The 19,156-nt window shown below is 43.8% G+C and overlaps 1 protein-coding gene across 1 annotated transcript in view; it reads left to right on the forward strand.

The window, feature by feature from the left end:
• Positions 1–19,156, forward strand: part of FNDC3B (fibronectin type III domain containing 3B) — a 187,439-nt gene that overhangs the window by 129,654 nt on the left and 38,629 nt on the right. The window contains exons 10-19 of the mRNA XM_059479160.1: positions 100–238; positions 562–615; positions 8,599–8,723; positions 11,544–11,718; positions 12,380–12,466; positions 14,096–14,234; positions 14,775–14,846; positions 15,316–15,434; positions 17,441–17,546; positions 18,347–18,519. Coding sequence (XP_059335143.1) covers positions 100–238; positions 562–615; positions 8,599–8,723; positions 11,544–11,718; positions 12,380–12,466; positions 14,096–14,234; positions 14,775–14,846; positions 15,316–15,434; positions 17,441–17,546; positions 18,347–18,519 — 1,189 coding nt within the window. The remainder of the gene's footprint in view (positions 1–99; positions 239–561; positions 616–8,598; positions 8,724–11,543; positions 11,719–12,379; positions 12,467–14,095; positions 14,235–14,774; positions 14,847–15,315; positions 15,435–17,440; positions 17,547–18,346; positions 18,520–19,156) is intronic.

Genomic DNA, 19,156 nt, shown 5'->3' on the forward strand with positions numbered 1-19,156 from the left:
TTAGTGGATGGTGCTGTGGGTGCTTTGGTGGTCACTGAGGCCAAGGCAGTGCCACTTTGTGTGTCAGCACATTTATGACCCATTTCAATTCTGTTCCAGGGTATATGCAACGTACAACTCAGTCAAAGGATCCTGCTCAGAGCCAGTCAGCTTCACCACTCACAGCTCAGCACCAGAGAGCCCCTTCCCTCCCAAAGCCTCACACAGGACCAAAAGCTCCTTAACCTTGCAGTGGAAGGTGGGTAACGCTTGGTTCAGGCAGAGCAGGGGAAAAGTTCTGACAGTGAGCATAAGTGTTGGAAATAATTGAAAGCTGAGACAGTCATTTTGCAGTAAGGGACTTGAACTTGCTCTGCTCTGACAAATCCCTTCCTGTGCACCGACCTGACTTTTAAAATGTGTGTGTTTCATTATGTCCAGCTCCTTCCCAGCATTGGTTAAGAGATTGCCAAGACATGTGCAAAGCTTTGGTTTCACTTGAAGCTGTGCTCATTTGCCTGGGGGAGGTGAAGCTGTTTTCTCTTACTCCCCAAATCACCTTTTGTTTATTTTTGTTCGTAGGCACCCATTGATAATGGTTCAAAAATCACCAGCTACCTTCTGGAGTGGGATGAGGTAAGTAGTAAGTGGTTGAAATAAATACACAAATAAATGGCACTCAGACTTTACAAGGATTTGCTGAGTAAAGAAAAGTAATTAAATACAGGAGAAAGTAGAAATGGGAAAATGAAATCCTGATGGCATTAGGTAAAGAGTTGGAAAGGTGAAAGAGGCAGTGGGGGGGAAACTTTCCATTCAATTTATTTTGTATAGAGACAATGTTCTGTTTCTGTGCCCTTGAAATCTTTTATCACTCATTTGGTGTACTTTACTTAATTAGCATTACTTGCTATTTAATTACTTGTGATGTATCTTATAGTTCTGTTCGTGATCTCTTTCTGAGTGCAGAACACACACTTGTTCTTGCCTTAGAGAAATAGAACCATGATCTTGCAGACCTGTCCACAGAAATGTACTCAGGGTCAAAATAAGTGTCCTTTGTGTACTGGCAATTACCCTCCTTCCAGACATAAAAGGAAATAAGTTTTCTCCTAAGTATCTTCCATGGTTAGTGAGCACTGGGCTGTTGGGAGAGTGCCCTGAGAGATGATGTGCAGCATTTGTTGGGAGTGTATTCTGGTGAGTCTGTCCCCTAATTTCTGCCCCCTTTCCTTTCTGCAAGTCATATTTCTGCAGAAAGCATGAGTCAGGGAGTTTTATCTCTAAAGGAAAAGAATAAATTGGATGACAGAAAGGGCTTGGACAACATGTAAATAAAAGTCATGAGTGGGGAAATGAAGGGTGTGAAAGGGTGTTTGGTTGTAAAGTCTGAGAAATGTCTCTTGAGGTCTTTTGTAGTCTAAAAATACTCTAAAGGGAGTATTCTGTTATGAATAGTTTTCCACCATGGCATTAGTGACACATTCCCTGCTTGTTCTGCTGCATGTTGGGTGTTTGGAACCACTCACTGTGCAAACATTGTTGTGTGCACTGTCACAGCTACTGGGGTCTGCGTGGTGAGAAACCCTCAGAACCTGAACTAAAGCTGAACAACAACTTCAGAATGACTTGCTGTCCCTCTGCTCATAGTGGAAAACCAAAGGTTGTCACTGAAGAAGGGAAAAAGGGGAGTGTGAAGTCTGGGAAAGGATATAAGAAGAGATTTCTCCATAAGCTTGGGCCAGGATGATCCTGTTAGACCCATGACACTTGGATTGTGCACTTGTGATTTCTTCCAAAGCTTCCAGTAACTTGGAGCTGAAGGAGCAGAGCAGCACAGAGCAGTGGAAACATGGATGATTCCAGCCTGCAAAGGAAAGGGAAGCTACAGAAGTCCTGTCAGAAGGACCATCAGCAGATAATTATACAGTGCAAATACTGTAATGTTCATTTTGACTACATTGGAGCGTAGGCATACTTTTGGATATATATAGGGCAATTCTAAAGTCCTTATAATTCTTTAATAAGAATTTTGTCTTCAGAAAGAGTACTTATGGCACCTATTTTTCACAGAGCAAAAGCAGTTTGGTGTATGGTAGTTCAGCTCCCAATCGGGAAAAAATAAGGCATCCAGATTCCCTTAGTCTACCTGTTTTAATTACCTTGTTTTCTCAGTAACAGCCCTGAAATCTGAGATTATAATGGATAGCTGGCCAGCACAGATGAAAGATGAAAGAATAATGGCCCTGCACAAATTAATTTGGTGCATCTCCAATGGTTTGACAGGACTCCTGGCTGAAATGTAGCTGGCAGCTTCTGACACAGTTAATGCCACAGGTGTAGCTTCTCTAAAAATTTTTTAGAAAAATAAGAGATAAGAGATTTCTGTCTCTTATTTCTCTGATGAGAGACAGAAATGCAATGTTAAGCCACTGAAATTGAAGCCTGCTATTAATGCTTGTGAAAGGAAAAGTCTGGAGATGCAGGCTGAGTTTGCAGCAGCCCCATCCCATGCAGTGGTGGCTGGCAGGATGCTGCAGTCACTTTTCCATGGGCCATGGCAGGCTGTGCCTCTGAGGGAGAACACAAGCACACACCTCTGTTCTCAAGGTGAAGGAAAAAAAGGAAGTTTATTTTCTGACCCTAACATTTACAGTTTTTCAAAAGTGACAGCAGATTGTAGGGTGACAGTGCCACCTCTCCAATGACGCTGGTCAAACTAACAATCCATCAACTCTTTCTTCTTCCATAAAGGAATGCAAAACAATGAGTTATTTACAGAGAGTGTGTGAGAAAGTTCACTACAAGAATGTCAACATTAGAAAGCTTAGAAAATCTTAAAAAACAGAGAGACAGTGATGTGCACTCAGCTGCTGGAAATCTGGCACCCAGGTACAAAAGAGAATTCACTTGCAGTGCCCTGCAGCCCCCGAGCCTGGTTCTGTGCACTCCACACAAGCACAAGCACTGCCTTCTCCACAAGGCCACCCTGTGTCCTGCTGAAATCAAGGAATACATACATCAGGGCACAGGAGAGGGCTGCCAGGCAGCAGGGAGCACACTGCCAGAGCTCAGCTAGAGCAGCATTCATGAGCTGTGAGGCACGGGGTAAAATAATCAGCCATCAGAAGGAAATGAAATCGTGGCTGCAAAGCAGAGAGGGCTTTGCAAGAGCAGAGAGCAAGAAGTCTGTCAGATGATAAAGGTGGAGAAATACCCTAAAGTGGCAGCCTGCTTAGGAAGTAGAGTCCCTTCCTAGGGAAGAATGGTGTGAAAAGCCCTTGCCACACTCTTGGCACGCAGGTCCTGCAAGGCTCCTGTGCAAAGGCTGCAAACAGAGCTGGCATCAGGCATGGGAGGTGTGGAGAGGAGCGGGGACATCCAGGAAAACACTCCGGTTGTGTCCCAGATACACCAGTGTGTTCCCCCAGCTCAAGCAGAGTTGTCCCTCCAAGGGAGGGGCTCCTGCAGCCCCTTTGTGCTCCTGGATGGGGGGGTCACAGATGTCTGTCTGTGGGACAGATCTCAGAGTGTGTCAGATGCTCAGCAGTATCTCACCTGTTTCCTTCTGCTTTTATGGGGTAGAGGAGCAGTGTGTAGCATCCAAAGTGCCTCCAGGAGTGTAGGTGGTGTCAGTTGTGTGTGCAGAAAATGAATTGTGGCTGTAAAACTCCAGGGTGAGGTGAGGTAGGAAATTCTAGAAGGTTATCCTGCTTAATATGTTACTATGCCACCCTATCCAGCTGCTGCTTCAGTTTAGTTCGCAGGTTGGGGGTTTTTCCTGACCTGCAGACTCTGAAAGGTTGTTAATACATAAAGATATTCCAGTTATCCTACATTTTTCTATCAGTTTGTAATGTAACTGGTGGCATGTTTACTTAGAAAACACAAATGCTTTCCCTTTACTGATCCAAGTCTTTGAATTAGAGTTGTCATACCTTGCTAATAAACTATTATCTCTTAAAATGCCTGAAGAGCTGTGAAGGACACTTAATTCTTAAATAGGAGAGTAAAAGATCAGTTCAGCAAGTTGTCACTCAGATTCACTGGAAGTATCCTAGGAAAATTTCCACTGACTCAGAAGAAGTAAGGATCAGATCCTGTCTCAGGTATTCTGGATTTTGTTGGGATTGGAACATGCTTGTACCACAGGTGCGTTAGTTCTCTGGCAATAAAATCAGTTAAAATTGGTAATTAAGAAAAACTTCACCTTCTGGCTCTTTTGCTATGAACTTTGAACTCGAAAACCTGAACTGAATTGATGACTTGGTGCCAGGATTGATTATTCAGGGTAAGCAAAAAGCTAATCAGGGGAAAAAATAGCATTAAAAATATACCAAACAGAAAACATGACTGTAAAGGAGGTGATGCTTTCCCTGATGCCAGCATTCATCAAAATCACTAAACTGTAGCTGCACTGAAAAATGCTGCTGGCACTGCTGTAAGAACCAGGCCTTTGTTGCTAATTAGATGTGAAATGCTTGTTGTGTGATTAAGTGGTAGTAAATAAATGTTTCTCTTGTGTATATGGATAGCCAGAGTATCCTATTCATTCTCGATGGGAAAGGGCAGGAATGTTCTGAGCCAGAGACAAGGACATCCCTCTCACACAGTGTGTGTCCCTGTTCTGTGCAGAGCTCAAAGCAGCTCTAATTCTTACCCAGTAAGCAGCTCACTTTAATTTACTCCAGAGAGAGACTGATACAATACCACACTACTTAATGATTTGATGATGGATAGTTAATAGTGAAGTTTACATAGAGATAAATGGGGATGATTTTGTTCTGCCGCAAAGTTTTAAATTCCTCGAGGTAGCAGAGATGTGCTTGTTTATACCAGCTGATAATGTGAGCCCGGCACCTCAGTGGTGATTTACCAGGGCTGGGTACAGGGAGCTCCATGTTTGTGTTTGTTCACTTACCTGCCCTCCTTGAGTTTGTTCTGTGGCTGTGCCACTCTTGTGAGACTTGCAAGAGGAGAGCCTTGCATAAAACTGGGGTGTGTGTATAATTCAGGGATGTTTTGTAGGTCCTTTTCTGCCTCCTGAGTGTTTGTGTATAGAGAAAACTCAGTTACTTGCATAACCGGCGCAGTAAATCCTCTGCAGAGCTCTGAGGGTGTGTTGCACTAATTGTTGACAGTTTGCTCCTCAGCTCTGTGTCAGATTGAGTTTCAGTCTGTTCCTTTTTATTGCCAGCACGACCCAAGCACAGCAGCCGGTGCTGGTGTGGCCGCAGCAGATGCCAGTGCTGCATGCTGCTCACAGATGTGGTGCTGAGCTTTGCTGCAGCCCTGTGCAGGGCTGTGCTCCATCCCTGCCCTGCTGTACCTGCAGCGGCCCCTTCCTCCTCCCGTGTTTATTTACTGCGTCTGCTGCAGGGACCTCAGCCAACAAAACCCATTTCAAACCTCAGATCCCTTCTTCAGTAAACACACTCCAAAGAAAACCATGCACCCCGCGCTGGGTGAGTGTGCAGCTTGCAAAATTGCTGAAAGAGCAGCCGAGCTACGATGGTGTTTAAACACTGCTGGAGCATTGTGCAATGCAGGATGGATTTGTGGGGCTGACTCGTCCTTGTTCCCTCAGACGAGGATGGTCCAGCACAGGGTGGGCTGTCCTGGAGGACAAAAGGGAGCCCAGGCTGGGGGAGGCAGGAGAAGCCTCCCCCAGGCTGGGGAAGGGGACAGCGCTCTCCCTCTGCAATGTGGGGACTGCAAATCCTTGCAGAAACGATACAGTGTATTTTAAGCAACTTACGAAACATTATTTGAAGGATTAAAAACTTGGATGCCGAGTGTACAAAGACTAGGAGAAGGATTCTGGGAAAGCTGTAAGGCTCTTGGGTGGCAGCCAGTACCAGCCTGCCAGTTGTTCCTGTCTATAATTATGCCAGCATTAGTGCTTTCATAAATCTTGGGAGAGAAGGAGCAGAGAGGCTATTTCCAGGCTATTAATGCCAGGATAATTAGAAATATCGGCCAGCCTCTCCAATTAGTGCCAATAGAATCCAAAATACCAGCCAGTCTGAGTAATCTGAATACCAGTTGGTCTCTGAGTGAGTCTGGGGAATGTACAATACCAGTTCTGGAAGAGAAATATATACAATATCAGGGTTTGTGCTGTTATAAAGTTAAGGATACCTTAAATGTTTGGCAGTCTTGGCAAAATTTTAACCAGCCAGGCTGACAAATGAGAGTTTGGCCCATTGCTCTCAGTTCAGGCATTGTGCTATAGGTGAGATTTTCCATGATTTCCCTTTTTTTGCCAGCATTGTTTTATTGACCATATGCTTAGCAATTGGTCATTTTGTTCTGTTGGAAAAAAAGCATAGGAAAATTATTTTTTAAAAAGGCATTCTTAAAGAGAAATCCAAAATAAATTAAATGTTTTCAATTATTTATAAGCAGTGAAGTCATTAAAGAGTTGAGGAAAAATTAATTTAAAGACAACTCAACCTGTAAAAGAGAGTTTGCATAGGGGAAAAAATCTATTTTTAGTAGTGCTGAACTGATGAATGGATATTTTACTGAAACATAAGATTTCTAATTAGGTTTTGTATAGTCTGCATTTTAAATCTATTGCTGGTGAGCTGAGAAGTATGCTCACCTGTTATTTTTGTGCTAAAGAAATTCTACCATAGAACTCTGTAGCTAGGAATTCTACCATAGCACTCTATGGCTAGGGATTTTAGATCTGTAAATATTTTCCTCATTTACAAACTGTTTTTGCTTTGGGTTTCATGATTCTTTTCCAATTCCCCTTCTGAATTTACCTGAGCTGTGCAGCAGTGCTGGAGCAGGTGGGTGAAGCTGAAGGAGGTTGTGTGTAAAGGAGTTCTAGAACAAGTGTAGGCTCCCACTGTAGAAATAAAAGCTCTGGCTGTTTGCCAGCGTGCTGAACGTCCCTTCAGTGCCTCCACACTGCTGTGCTGTGCTGGAAATCATCTCTGTGGCTGTTTCTAGCCTGAGAAACACATCCCGGAGATTCACTACAAACCTTTCAGGGAGTTTTTCCTTCTCGAGGGAGAAGAGGTAGAAATTGGCAGGGGCTGGAGAGTGGGCCAGTGAAAAATGCATGTCCCACTCAGGCATTTTGGAGCTGTTTAGTGGAGATGTTCTGAGCATGGAGCAGGAACAGCGTGTGGGAGGGCACAGTGAGGCCAAGGAGGCACAGCAGGTGGGGCTGCGGGCCTCAGCGGGATTCCCATGTGAATAGTGCAGTAAAAATTAAAAATGGTACATAAAAATTAAAAATGGTGTGTGCCAAAACTAGTAAATGGCTCAGGAGGACTTTTCACTCAGAGGAAGTTGCAGAGATGGGCATAACCCTGTCTTCTGCACATGCTGGAGCCCATGGGTGTGCTTTGTCAGACCTCCATTCTGGTGGGCTTTTGGGTACTTCACAATGTACCCAATTTTAAATTATTTTCATAAATAACATATATTTTAAATATTTTTATATATAAATAAATAATAATAAATAATTACATAGTGTCCAATAATTCTGTATTTGAGTACTGAAATTAAAACTCCTTTCGGCTGTTCCCGTACTGGTAGATATTATTTTTGAGGAGCTGAGCAGTCCATGCCTTTTCTCCTGAAAGATTTCAAACTGCCCATTTTCCAGTGTGGCCTAGAATAAGTCCAGATATTCCCTGTTACTTTAGGGAATAATTATTCCTTCAGTTTACTCTGTCCTGCAAACAGCTGGGATTTATTCCTGCCCCAGGGTGTGCCAAGCTGGGCTGCATTGGTAAGGGTTTGGTTTTGTTTTAAGTATGGTGGGGTCAGGGAGAGAACTTCTGAGTGTCCTTGTGCTCGGCAATGCTGATATACAAACCAGCACCTGAAGAAGTGTTTGGGAGCTGGAGAAGTGTCTCCATGTCCTCTGGGATTCTGCCTCGTGTTTGAGAGCTGGAGAAGTGTCTCCATTCCCTCTGGGATGCTGCCTCATGCTGCCTTTCCCAGGATGGATCCTTGCTCCGGGTCACAGTGATGTGAAGCTCCCAAACACCATCCCTCTGGCAAACAAGTTCCTTTGCAAAGTTCCAGACTTCCCCAAAAAGCCCTGTTCACTCCTCACACGCGGTGTGCTCGGGGCAGTGGGTGGGTGCAGAGCCTGGCACGCTGGATATTCCTCTGGGATGAGGAATTTTGCCCCGGAGAGCAGGGGAAGGTCCCAGCAGCTTGTCCTGCTGGCTGTGCTGGAGCGTGGGGAGCGAGAGCCCTCTGGTGGGATAGGGAATTGCTGAGACAATCCCAGCGAGGGATGCTCGGGGGAGAACAGTGCTTGCAAAGTGTTGGCTGCGCCTTTATCCCTGCTCCGAGGAGATGCAGAGATTCGTTTCATTCATAACTTTCCCACTTTTTTTTTTTATTGTGAGTGGGATAAATTGTATTTCAGTGTGCTGTAGACACATCTCACAACTCCCAGAAGGTGAGAGGAGAAGGGATGTGACAGCAGACTCTGCTGAGCTGTGTGATTTTCAGAGCACAGCAGTGCTGTCAGCGCTCGCACAGCTTCCTTTATGGAAACATCTCATTCTGATAGCACTTCTGAAACCAGCATGGCGGGCTTTTGTTTCATAGCAATCCAATCACAGATTTCTCTCTTTGCAGGGAAAGAGGAACAGTGGTTTCAGAGAATGTTACTTTGGGAGCCAGAAGCATTGCAAGCTGACCAAGCTGTGCCCGGCTCTGGGCTACACCTTCCGCCTGGCGGCCCAGAACGACATCGGTACCAGGTGAGCTCCTCAGAGAACTGAGAGCTTCCTTGACAAAAAGTGCTGCTTGAAAAGTTCACCCATCAGTAAAGAGGAATTTCTGGGGGGTTTTTGTTTCTTTTCTCTTCATGGTGTGAAAAACGCCAGTCACTGGTTTTTAAAATTTTAAAAGTTTAATAGTAATGAAATGGTTATAAAAATAGTAATACAATTAGAGTAATAATACTTTGGGCAATTTGAATTAGGACAATATGAGACAACAAATACAAAGAGTTATGGATGTCTGGGTACCTTTTTCTGGGCAGCACAAGCCTGAAAAACGACACCTGTTAACAAAGGATTAACCCTTAAAAGCAATAGCCTGTTGCATAGTCACACACTTCATCCATGATGCATAAATTCTATTCAAACACAGGATTGTCTGGTCATCATCAGCTTCTTCCTCCCAATCCTAACAGTGCCTTCGAGGCAGGAAGAAGTTCATTTCTTCTGATAATGGAGCAATAAATTCTTTTTCTCTGAAAGATTCAGGTGTCCTGTGGCTGCTATCTCACTGGAGTCCTGTCTTTAAAAAATGTATCCTACACAGCATAGTTTCTATTTTAACAATTTTTATTACCTAAAACTATATTTAACGCAGTACTTAAGATAATTAATACAGCATTACTTTCTAACACAACACATATAATATTCATTTTAATATTTGCTAAAAGCCAATCATAAAATACATGCATTTATCACAATGGTTTTGAGTTTAGTATCTGACATTTCCTCTGTTGTTAATGCTTCAAGGTAAGTCAGGCTTTCCTTGATGATATCCTTCACCTCCCAGGGAATTGCTGTGTACCTTCAGCTGATGAGATCAGCCTGAGCAGATAGGCTCCTTTTGAGGTGTTAAATGGTGTTTTGTGGTCTGGTCCTAATGTGAAAAGAATACATCTGTTATGTAAAATTCCCACTAGGGACCTCTGTGAACCAAGAAAAACAAGCAAGGGGAAGTTGAGTTACAGATTTTGAAAGGAATCTTGATATATTTATTTTTCTGGTTTACAGCAAAGCCCTTCTGTCTCTTTTCAGCAGTACAGTCCCTTCCTTCTTCAGGACTGGCAGGGCTGGCTGATGGGGTGGGAAGGAAGGGAGAGACAGGCAGGAGACTGGGAGAGGACATCCAAAGCTCTGAAAGATGGGGTTTAGCTTCTGCTTTTCCTTGCACACACACTGATGCACTCACATGAGGATGGGTGAGAAATCAGACTTAGTTCAGTCCTCTGGGAGCTGCTGGGGAGCACTGGGGTGAAATGTTCTGCAGCTGAGGGGCAGAGTGTGCCCAGAGAAGGGACATTGTGCTCCTGGGCTCAGGCAAGCAGGTCAGGCCAGGAAAGGTTCAGCTGTGAAGAAGCCAAACATGCAGTGCCCTTGTGCACTCCTTTATTGTCCCCCTTAGCTAAACAGGATCTAATCATTATTGCAAGGACACAAAAGAAACAGCACTGGTTTATAACAATGTGTTTTGTGGAGAGGGACTCCTGCATTGTTCTGTCTTCTCAAGCACAAGCCTCTCAGTAATTTATAGCTTTAGAAAGCTGCTTTATTCAGGTTCCTGTGTTTTCCCTGACATGGACTGAGACCACTCACATATGCACAGAGTCCCTTTTCCAACTTCTTGCCAGATTAATTCCTTCCCCATTGAAATAATGTGGAGAGAGAGGGAGGCTGAGCTGGACCTGCTAAGTGTAACTGGAAGGGAATTGGGTTTGTGCAGAGTTCCCAGTTCTGGCATCTCTTTTCTTTGCCAGATTCCAGATTTTTAAAATATCTTAGTGCATCTTTCAACACTCCTCCCCCCGTTTGTTTTTTTTGTTGTTGTTTCTTCTCTTTCTCCCTTTTTTCTCTCCCCTCAGGCTATTGAGGAAGGAGAGAGCTAAAAAACTATTTATGGTCAGCTGTTCTGGGCTAATCTGTGAGATAAGCACCAGCAACACATGCCTTATTTTTATATATAGCACTCAAAATTAAGGCATGATAATGTCATCTAACACTTCATGTCATGAGATGGCTTTGGTTTGTTGTAATGCTTTTATGGACTTACCATGTAGGATGATTTTTGTCTTGTTTGGGTTTTCGTTATAGGTGCTTTATTTAAATGTAAGTGTATTTCAATAAATAGGTTATTTTTGAGAAAGAAAATTTGGAATAGGGAGATTTGGCTTTTTCTGTGTGTTAAGTTCATGGTGTGACTTCAAGGTACAAGATATGTTTTGTACTTTGCAAACAGATTTGAAAATTGCAAGAATGTCACCTTCCTTTGAAAGCTTGATCAGAGTTTATAGAACTGGTATTCTGCATGTCTCAGGTTCAACATCCAGAAGTTGAACACTTGAGACTTTCTTTCCTATACTTTGGATCCCCTTTGTTAAATGAGATTTTCCTCCACAGTTAATACCAAGTTAATTTTTAGGCATTCAAATATTTTTTTCCAGTGTTATTGTGGTAAGATCTGTAAAAATGACTGTGAGGACACATTATCCTGCATTTTTTTCTATTCTTAGTTCTGGCATTTCCTAACTGGATGTTCATCTTTTCCACCTGAGAAATTTGAACTTCGTCCAAATTTTTTGAAAATGTGAAATATTTCTCTAAATACATTGAGGTTTAGGTTTCTTTAGCTTTGTGTTTTTGTGGTGGTGGGGTGGGTTTATTTGGGTTAATTTTTGGATTTTTTTTGGCTGTTGCTGTTGTTTTGTTTTTGGTTTTTTTTTGCTTGGTTCTTTGTCTGGGGGGGGATTTGGAGGTTTGTTTGCTTGTATTTAATATTTCTCTGTGTGCTCTGTCTCTGAGCAGTGGGTACAGCCAGGAGGTGGTTTGCTACACTGCAGGCAATATTCCTCAGACCCCTTCTGCACCGCGGCTCTTTCGCGCTGGGGTGACGTGGATCTCCCTGCAGTGGAACAAAGTAGAGGGATGTACACCAGAGGAAGTGATTTCCTACACCCTGGAAATCCAGGAAGAGGATAATGTGAGTGCTGTGTTGCCACGAAGTGCATGACTTAAACTGAGTTTTGATTTATTAATTGGAGATGACTGAGAACAGCATGGGCTGTTCCTTTGGAGGGCCTTCCAGGAGTCCTGGGTACTTGGCAGGGTGCAGCTCTGTGATTTGCTCTGCTGCACAGCAGAATTGGGAATCCTCAGCTGAAAATCTCTGCTGTCATCTGTGATTATTCACAAAGCCACACAGGATTCTGCGAGGTACAGGGCAGCTTGTCCCTGGCCAGGTCAGTCTGCCATGTCCTCCTGGCTGCTCCTTGGTGGGCTGGCGTTCTGTCATCTGTCACTTCCAGTTCTGTAGCAGGTTAAACTGCCACAATTGGTTTTGTGCTGATTTTGCAGCAAAATAACATTATTCAGGGCAGCTGCAAAATGTCTCTTCTAAAAAAAAAGTATTGTGGCCTTGCAGTTAAAAATAGTAGTAGTAGTAATAGTAATAATAGTAATGATAGTAGTAGTAGTAATACTGTTATATGTATCATATGTTTGTTTTTTCTTGTTTGTTTTCTTTTTTAAAGCACTCAGCTCTAAAGCCCTTTTGCTGTAACGTTGTAGGCACAGACTAACACAGGGAACACTTTCACACACTCCTCAGTTATAGGAATTTGTTTGGTTTTGTATTTTTTTAGGACAGCGTGTTTCACCCAAAGTACACTGGAGAGGAGCAAGCCTGTACTGTGAAGAATCTCAGAAGAAGCACACAGTATAAATTCAGGGTAAAGCCTTTTTCCTCTTGTCATTGTGTAGTGTTTTCTGGTTTGGGCTTTTTCCAGGCACTACAGGGATCCTTTAGTGCTCCCTCCAAAACTGAGTCATCAAATACAAATTTGCTTTATACTGTGACCTACTATATGAAACTGTTAGTTGTATTTCTGCCTTTATCATACAGGGGAGATCCTGTTGCTCAGACTTTGGGGAACAATCACAGTTCTCAGTACCATGTGGGAGGATGTTGTAAAAATGTAGCTCGGGGTATGAGGTGGTCACAGTTGGCTGCATTGCTCCCAAAAACCTGGTGACAAATGCCATCTCACTTCTACAGAATGCAGCAAACACTGTCAGGTGGCCTGCCAGCACAGGGGCCTGTGTTCCCCTGGCAGCCACAGAATGAAGCTTTTCTGTCTCATATATCAATGTGGCTGGTTCTGGAGCTGGATTTTAGCAGGTGTTGGTGTCTTCTCCTCTGTGGATGCTCAGAGCCCCTGAGAGATGCTCTGAGTCTTCCTGCAAACACCAAGTTCAGCGTTTTCTTCTCTGTGCTGCTGAGGCCTGTGATCAGAGCACAGTGCTGGGTGCTGCTGTTGAGGAGAAGGCAGTGGGGTTATCCAGGATCAGCTGTGGTGCTGCTCTCCATCCATCCCTGTCCACAGGAGGAGCCACCCATGTGTGGTGTCCCTCTGGAGATGGCCAGAAGCTGTGTGTGAGGCCAACACCTGGATTCTCTAGGTCTTAGTATATTCAGGAGCAACAGAAAGAAAAAAATCATAAAGTCATAGAATGGTTTGGGTTGGAAAATCACCGGATTCCAACCCTCCTGCTGTGGAGAGGGACACGTCCCTCTAGACCAGGGTGCTCCAACCTGGCCTTGAACACTTCTGTCCATGGGGCATTCACAGCATCTCTGAGCAGCCTGTGCCAGGGCCTCACCACCCTCACAGGAAATGCTCTTGTCCTGCTCTCTGGGACAGAAAACCTTGTGAAGTTGCCTGAACTACCCAAAGGATTGGGAAGTTTTCGTGCTGTCACTCTGAGATGATGCCTTTTAGCTTAGTGTTGTAAAGGCTGCTGTGGCAGGTGAGAGGAGAGATCCTTTAGTGCTTCTTTGCAGACCTGCTTTCAAACTAAACATGGATTTTACAAAACTGCATTGGTATCAGAACAAATCTCTAGCCTGGTGTCACTGGCTACAGGCACAACTTTGATCTGACTTTTAATTGTGTGATTACTGATAGTCTGAATTACTTTATAAATAGCAGTTAGAAATACCTCCAAAACAAAAATACCGAAGTTATTGTTATAGTTATTGTTATAGTTATTTTATTTTTCTTTTATGAGAAAACTACTTGTTGCGAGTTGACCCAGTTATTTTTAAAAAGTGACTTTTTTTTAAAGGGAAAACCAGCACTGCTTTTATCCTAAACATGTCATGATCTATTGCTGATGGTGGGAGTGGCAGAAATCACTGTGGTTTGTAAAGAAACATCATGACAATCTAGTATCTGTTACTACAATCCCACACACTTTGGGATGTGACATTTGTGCAATTACTGACAGAAGTCTGCTGCAGAACTGCCAGGAGAGCAGTTGCAGTGCACAGGGGTAAACTCACTGTGGTTTTGTTTCAGCTGTTTGCTTCCAACGTGGAAGGGAAGAGTTCTCCCAGCGAGGTGTTGGTCTGCACAACCAGCCCAGACAGGCCAGGACCTCCCACCAGACCTGTGATCAAGGGGCCAATAACCTCTCATGGCTTTAGTGTGAAGTGGGGTAAGCCAGCTCAGACTGATGCAGCAGAGCTTTTTGGGGTCGTAAGAAATGCAAATAAAATGGCATAAATGTGTGTTAGAACTTAGATTTTTCATGCTCCTTCTCAGCCCAAATTTGAATGTGTTTGGAGAACTTGACAGCTTATTTTTTTTAATATTCTAAAAGGTATGTAGAGGCTCTTGTGTGTTCAGAAGCAAAAATGTTTTGGTTTTGATTAATTCGCACTCAAGTACATCTTCAGGCTTTTCACTCTCCATTTCATGTCCCAGTGCAGCTTCATTCCAGCTGCTTCCCTTATTAATGGGGCAAACTTCTGCACAGCCTCCCTTTCAGTGCTTTTTCCATACATTTTGTTTGGATCATCATTATCCAGCACCTTTAGTCTGATTTATGCTGAAAACAAATGTCTGTCACCCCCTTCTGCTGCCCATAACCTGGTGTGGTTACTGTGGAGGAGTTTGGGGAGAAGGAGGTGGATCAGGAGCAGGTTTGATAATTGTTTTGTCACCTTTCACTCATTTTCTTGTCTGATTTTTCCAGATCCTCCACAGGATAATGGTGGTTCAGAAATCCTAAAGTATCTGCTGGAGATTTCTCAAGGAAGTCCAGAAGGTAAACTTGAGACAAGTTGTCTCAATTAAAAAACACTGTGGCTACTATATGGAGGTCCTGACTCTTTAGGTTGTTATAATTAATGCCTTAATAATGTGATTTAAACAGTTATGTACTTTGCAGGATTCCTGGGTGAGCTGGGGTTGGATTTTGGGAAGGTTTTGTAGTGGGTTTTTTACTAATAATGACAGAATTTTAGGTTATATTGCTAAATCTAGAAATATTTTTATTTATATTTGTGTGCATATATTTGCACATTTATACATTATATATAATACTCATATTTATTTGTAAGTATATGTATTTGCATGTATGTCTGTGTGTTATGTCTTCAAGTGGAAAATAACATTCATAGTGATAATAATGATTTTCCTGAACTATGTCATTTGGGGAAGATTTTCCTTTCTCCTGGACACTCCTAAATGTGTTGCTTTCCACTTCTTTAAACTTGGATATATCTTATTTTTAGCAAACCAGTGGGAAGTGGCCTATAGTGGCTCAGCCACAGAATACACCTGTACTCACTTGAAACCAGGCACTTTGTATAAACTCCGGGCGTGCTGTATCAGCACTGGTGGACACAGTCAGGTGGGTGTTATCTAACAATTAGGGCTATTGGGTTTATATTTTTCAGAAATTTATCTGCTAATTTTGGTAAAATACTTCTGCTTTCAAAAGAAGGGAAATATTACCACTGTAGCACAGTAAAACTACACTGATTGTAGTTAATGTCATGCTGCAAGTTGCTGAAATTTAGATTTCTGTGTGTACATAATTTTCTTTTCAGCAAGCTGCGGTTTAGTGAGATTTGGTTTCCTCAGAAGCAATCTGTAGTTGTTTATATTTACATTAGAAAAAGACCATCTGTTTATATGATGTGGCCACTTGCTTGAAAAAGGCCACAGACTCTCATGTGCTTGACCCTGTATTGACTGGAGGATGCAGAAAGAGATGGTTTGTTGTAACAATTACCTTTCATAGGGCTGAATCCTTTAAGTTTTTGGGTTCCTTATTTCAGACCCCAATTCCTGTAATTCCCCTCTTTGATTTTAATTCAGTACCTATACACTTATTCTTCCTGCTTTGATAAGTTTTTTTCTCATTTAAGATTGAGTACTTTAGGCCTTGACATTATTTTCAGACCGAGGAAAATTAAAACAGAGAGCCCAGTATTGAGAATGCTAATGAAGGAACTCCATTAATTGTATTTGTACTGACATGCTTGATAGCATCTCCTCTGCTTTACTGTTTATATAAATTTCCATGAAGTGGTGGGGGTAGAAGACAATTTTTTGTGCTGTTCCATATCTGTGGCTCACCTTGAAGGTGGTGGCCGTGGCAGAGGTGCCTGAGCTGTGCTCCTGTCAGGTGTACCTGAGCTGTGCTCCTGTCAGGTGTAACTGGGCTGTGCTCCTGTCAGGTGTAACTGGGCTGTGCTCCTGTCAGGTGTGCCTGAGCTGTGCTCCTGTCAGGTGTACCTGAGCTGTGCTCCTGTCAGTGTAACTGGGCTGTGCTGCTGTCAGGTGTAACTGGGCTGTGCTCCTGTCAGGTGTGACTGGGCTGTGCTCCTGTCAGTGTAACTGGGCTGTGCTCCTGTCAGTGTAACTGGGCTGTGCTGCTGTCAGGTGTAACTGGGCTGTGCTCCTGTCAGGTGTAACTGGGCTGTGCTCCTGTCAGGTGTGCCTGAGCTGTGCTCCTGTCAGGTGTAACTGAGCTGTGCTCCTGTCAGTGTAACTGGGCTGTGCTCCTGTCAGTGTAACTGGGCTGTGCTCCTGTCAGGTGTAACTGAGCTGTGCTCCTGTCAGGTGTAACTGGGCTGTGCTGCTGTCAGGTGTAACTGGGCTGTGCTGCTGTCAGGTGTAACTGGGCTGTGCTCCTGTCAGGTGTGCCTGAGCTGTGCTCCTGTCAGGTGTAACTGAGCTGTGCTCCTGTCAGGTGTAACTGGGCTGTGCTCCTGTCAGTGTAACTGGGCTGTGCTCCTGTCAGGTGTAACTGGGCTGTGCTTCTGTCAGGTGTGCCTGAGCTGTGCTCCTGTCAGTGTAACTGGGCTGTGCTGCTGTCAGGTGTAACTGGGCTGTGCTCCTGTCAGGTGTAACTGGGCTGTGCTCCTGTCAGGTGTGCCTGAGCTGTGCTCCTGTCAGGTGTAACTGAGCTGTGCTCCTGTCAGGTGGAACTGGGCTGTGCTCCTGGCAGGGTGACACTGAGCTGTGCTCATTCCAGGGTGTACCTGAGCTGTGCTCCTGTCAGGTGTAACTGGGCTGTGCTCATTCCAGGGTGTACCTGAGGTGTGCTCCTGTCAGTGTAACTGAGCTGTGCTCCTGTCAGGTGTAACTGGGCTGTGCTCCTGTCAGGGTGACACTGAGCTGTGCTCATTCCAGAGTGTGTAACTGAGCTGTGCTCCTGTCAGGTGTAACTGAGCTGTGCTCCTGTCAGGTGTAACTGAGCTGTGCTCCTGTCAGGTGTAACTGAGCTGTGCTCCTGTCAGGTGTAACTGAGCTGTGCTCCTGTCAGGTGTAACTGGGCTGTGCTCCTGTCAGGGTGACACTGAGCTGTGCTCATTCCAGAGTGTGTAACTGAGCTCTGTTTTCCCCCAGTGCTCCGAGAGTTTACCTGTCCGCACGCTGAGCGTGGCGCCGGGGCCCTGCCGCCCGCCCCGGCTGCTGGGCAAGCCCAGGCACAGGGAGGTGCAGCTGCAGTGGGGTAAGCCATTTTTTGTTTTTTAGCCCTGTCCCTATCAGGGCTATTAAGGATCAGCTTCATTAGAATATCTGTCCTTTTATTTCAAAAACACTGTGTGACTCAAAATCTTTTTTTTTATTCCTTTGAAATATTGGCTTGGCAGAAGTGTTCTGGTACTTCTAATGTATAACTTTTTTTCAAAAATTTATGTTAGGACATATTGATAGTTTGGGTGACATTTAAATCTTGATCCACAGTATAACACATAATCTATTGGACCCCTGTTATTGTGCAAAGATGTTGGACTACACTCATGGCACTAAGTTGTCAAAAACTGAACATTTTTCAGAATGCAAGAGAGATGCCAGTTTCCAACAGAGTGTTTTCTTTACAGTGATAATCTTGCAGCATCCAAGTATTTTTGTGGCATCACTTGTTAAGCCAAATTCTGGAAAAGTAAAATTTCTAACTGTCAAATATATTTCAACACCAGTGTAAAAATCCAACCAAATGATTGCTGGAAGCATTTTGGTGGCTGCTGTTTTTCTGATCCCCAGGCAATTTGATTCTGTGCTACTGACTTGTGACATAACGTGCAGGTATCATCAAATACATTGTTTTCATGGGTAAAAACAAAGATGCCCACAACAAAAGGGAGACACAAAATTTGTGTCTCTATCTATATAGATAGACTATATCTGTGAGATATCTTCTATCTATACACAAAAGCAGAAATACACACTTCTGTGGTGTATGCAGTAAAAAATGGCTGTTCTGGCGCACGCCCTAACGCTACTAACGAATTCCATGATTTCTTTTAGATGTCCCTGAGTCAGAAAGCGGCTGCCCTGTCTCTGAGTACAGCGTGGAGATGACAGCCCCTGAGGAGGTGGTCTCTGAGGTGTACCACGGGGCTGAGCTGGAGTGCACCGTGGGCAGCCTCCTGCCCGGGGCCACCTACGGGTTCCGCGTGCGGGCCCTGAACGACGGCGGGGTACGTGAGCACCTCTGCGTGCTGCCAGGGCTGCTCCTCAGCTGGGCAGGGGGACCTGGGCAAAGGAAAAAAACATGTGATAAATGCTCAAAAGCAACGTGGGAGGAGGAGCTGCAGTTTGAGACCTGGGTCTCTTTTAAAAGGAAATTTTGAGTACTGGTAGGGTTTGGCCAGAATTGGCTGCTCCCAAGTGTGCCAAATCCCTGCTGAAAGTCACAGCTGCTCGCAGGGAGGATTCTCTTCATCCTCATTCTGTTGCATTTCCTTCTTTTTTGTTTTAAATCTAAAGTGTCTAAAAACAAGAACTGCAATTTCACTCAGGTGGTGTGTTTTGAGGGAAACGCACACTCCTGGTGACTTTTTTGATTTAATTCCAAAAAAAATGTGTGCTTTATAGATTCAGTGAGACTTTTCTATTAAATTATTTCCTTGGAAGAAGTGCCTTCCCAAATACATCAGAAATTCTGTCTGATGTCCACAGAGATCTGTAGAAAGATCTTTTTCTTTTTCATTGAGGTTTGGGTTGATTATGCTTTCCTTTGTGTCATTCCAGTGGTGTTTTATATAAAAGTCCCAACTAAACTACATTCATTGATGTGTTTCTCCCCAGGAAATCTTGATGACAAACATAACAAAA

The sequence above is a fragment of the Ammospiza nelsoni genome, chromosome 10 (assembly GCF_027579445.1).
Source record: "Ammospiza nelsoni isolate bAmmNel1 chromosome 10, bAmmNel1.pri, whole genome shotgun sequence".
NCBI lineage: Eukaryota > Metazoa > Chordata > Aves > Passeriformes > Passerellidae > Ammospiza > Ammospiza nelsoni.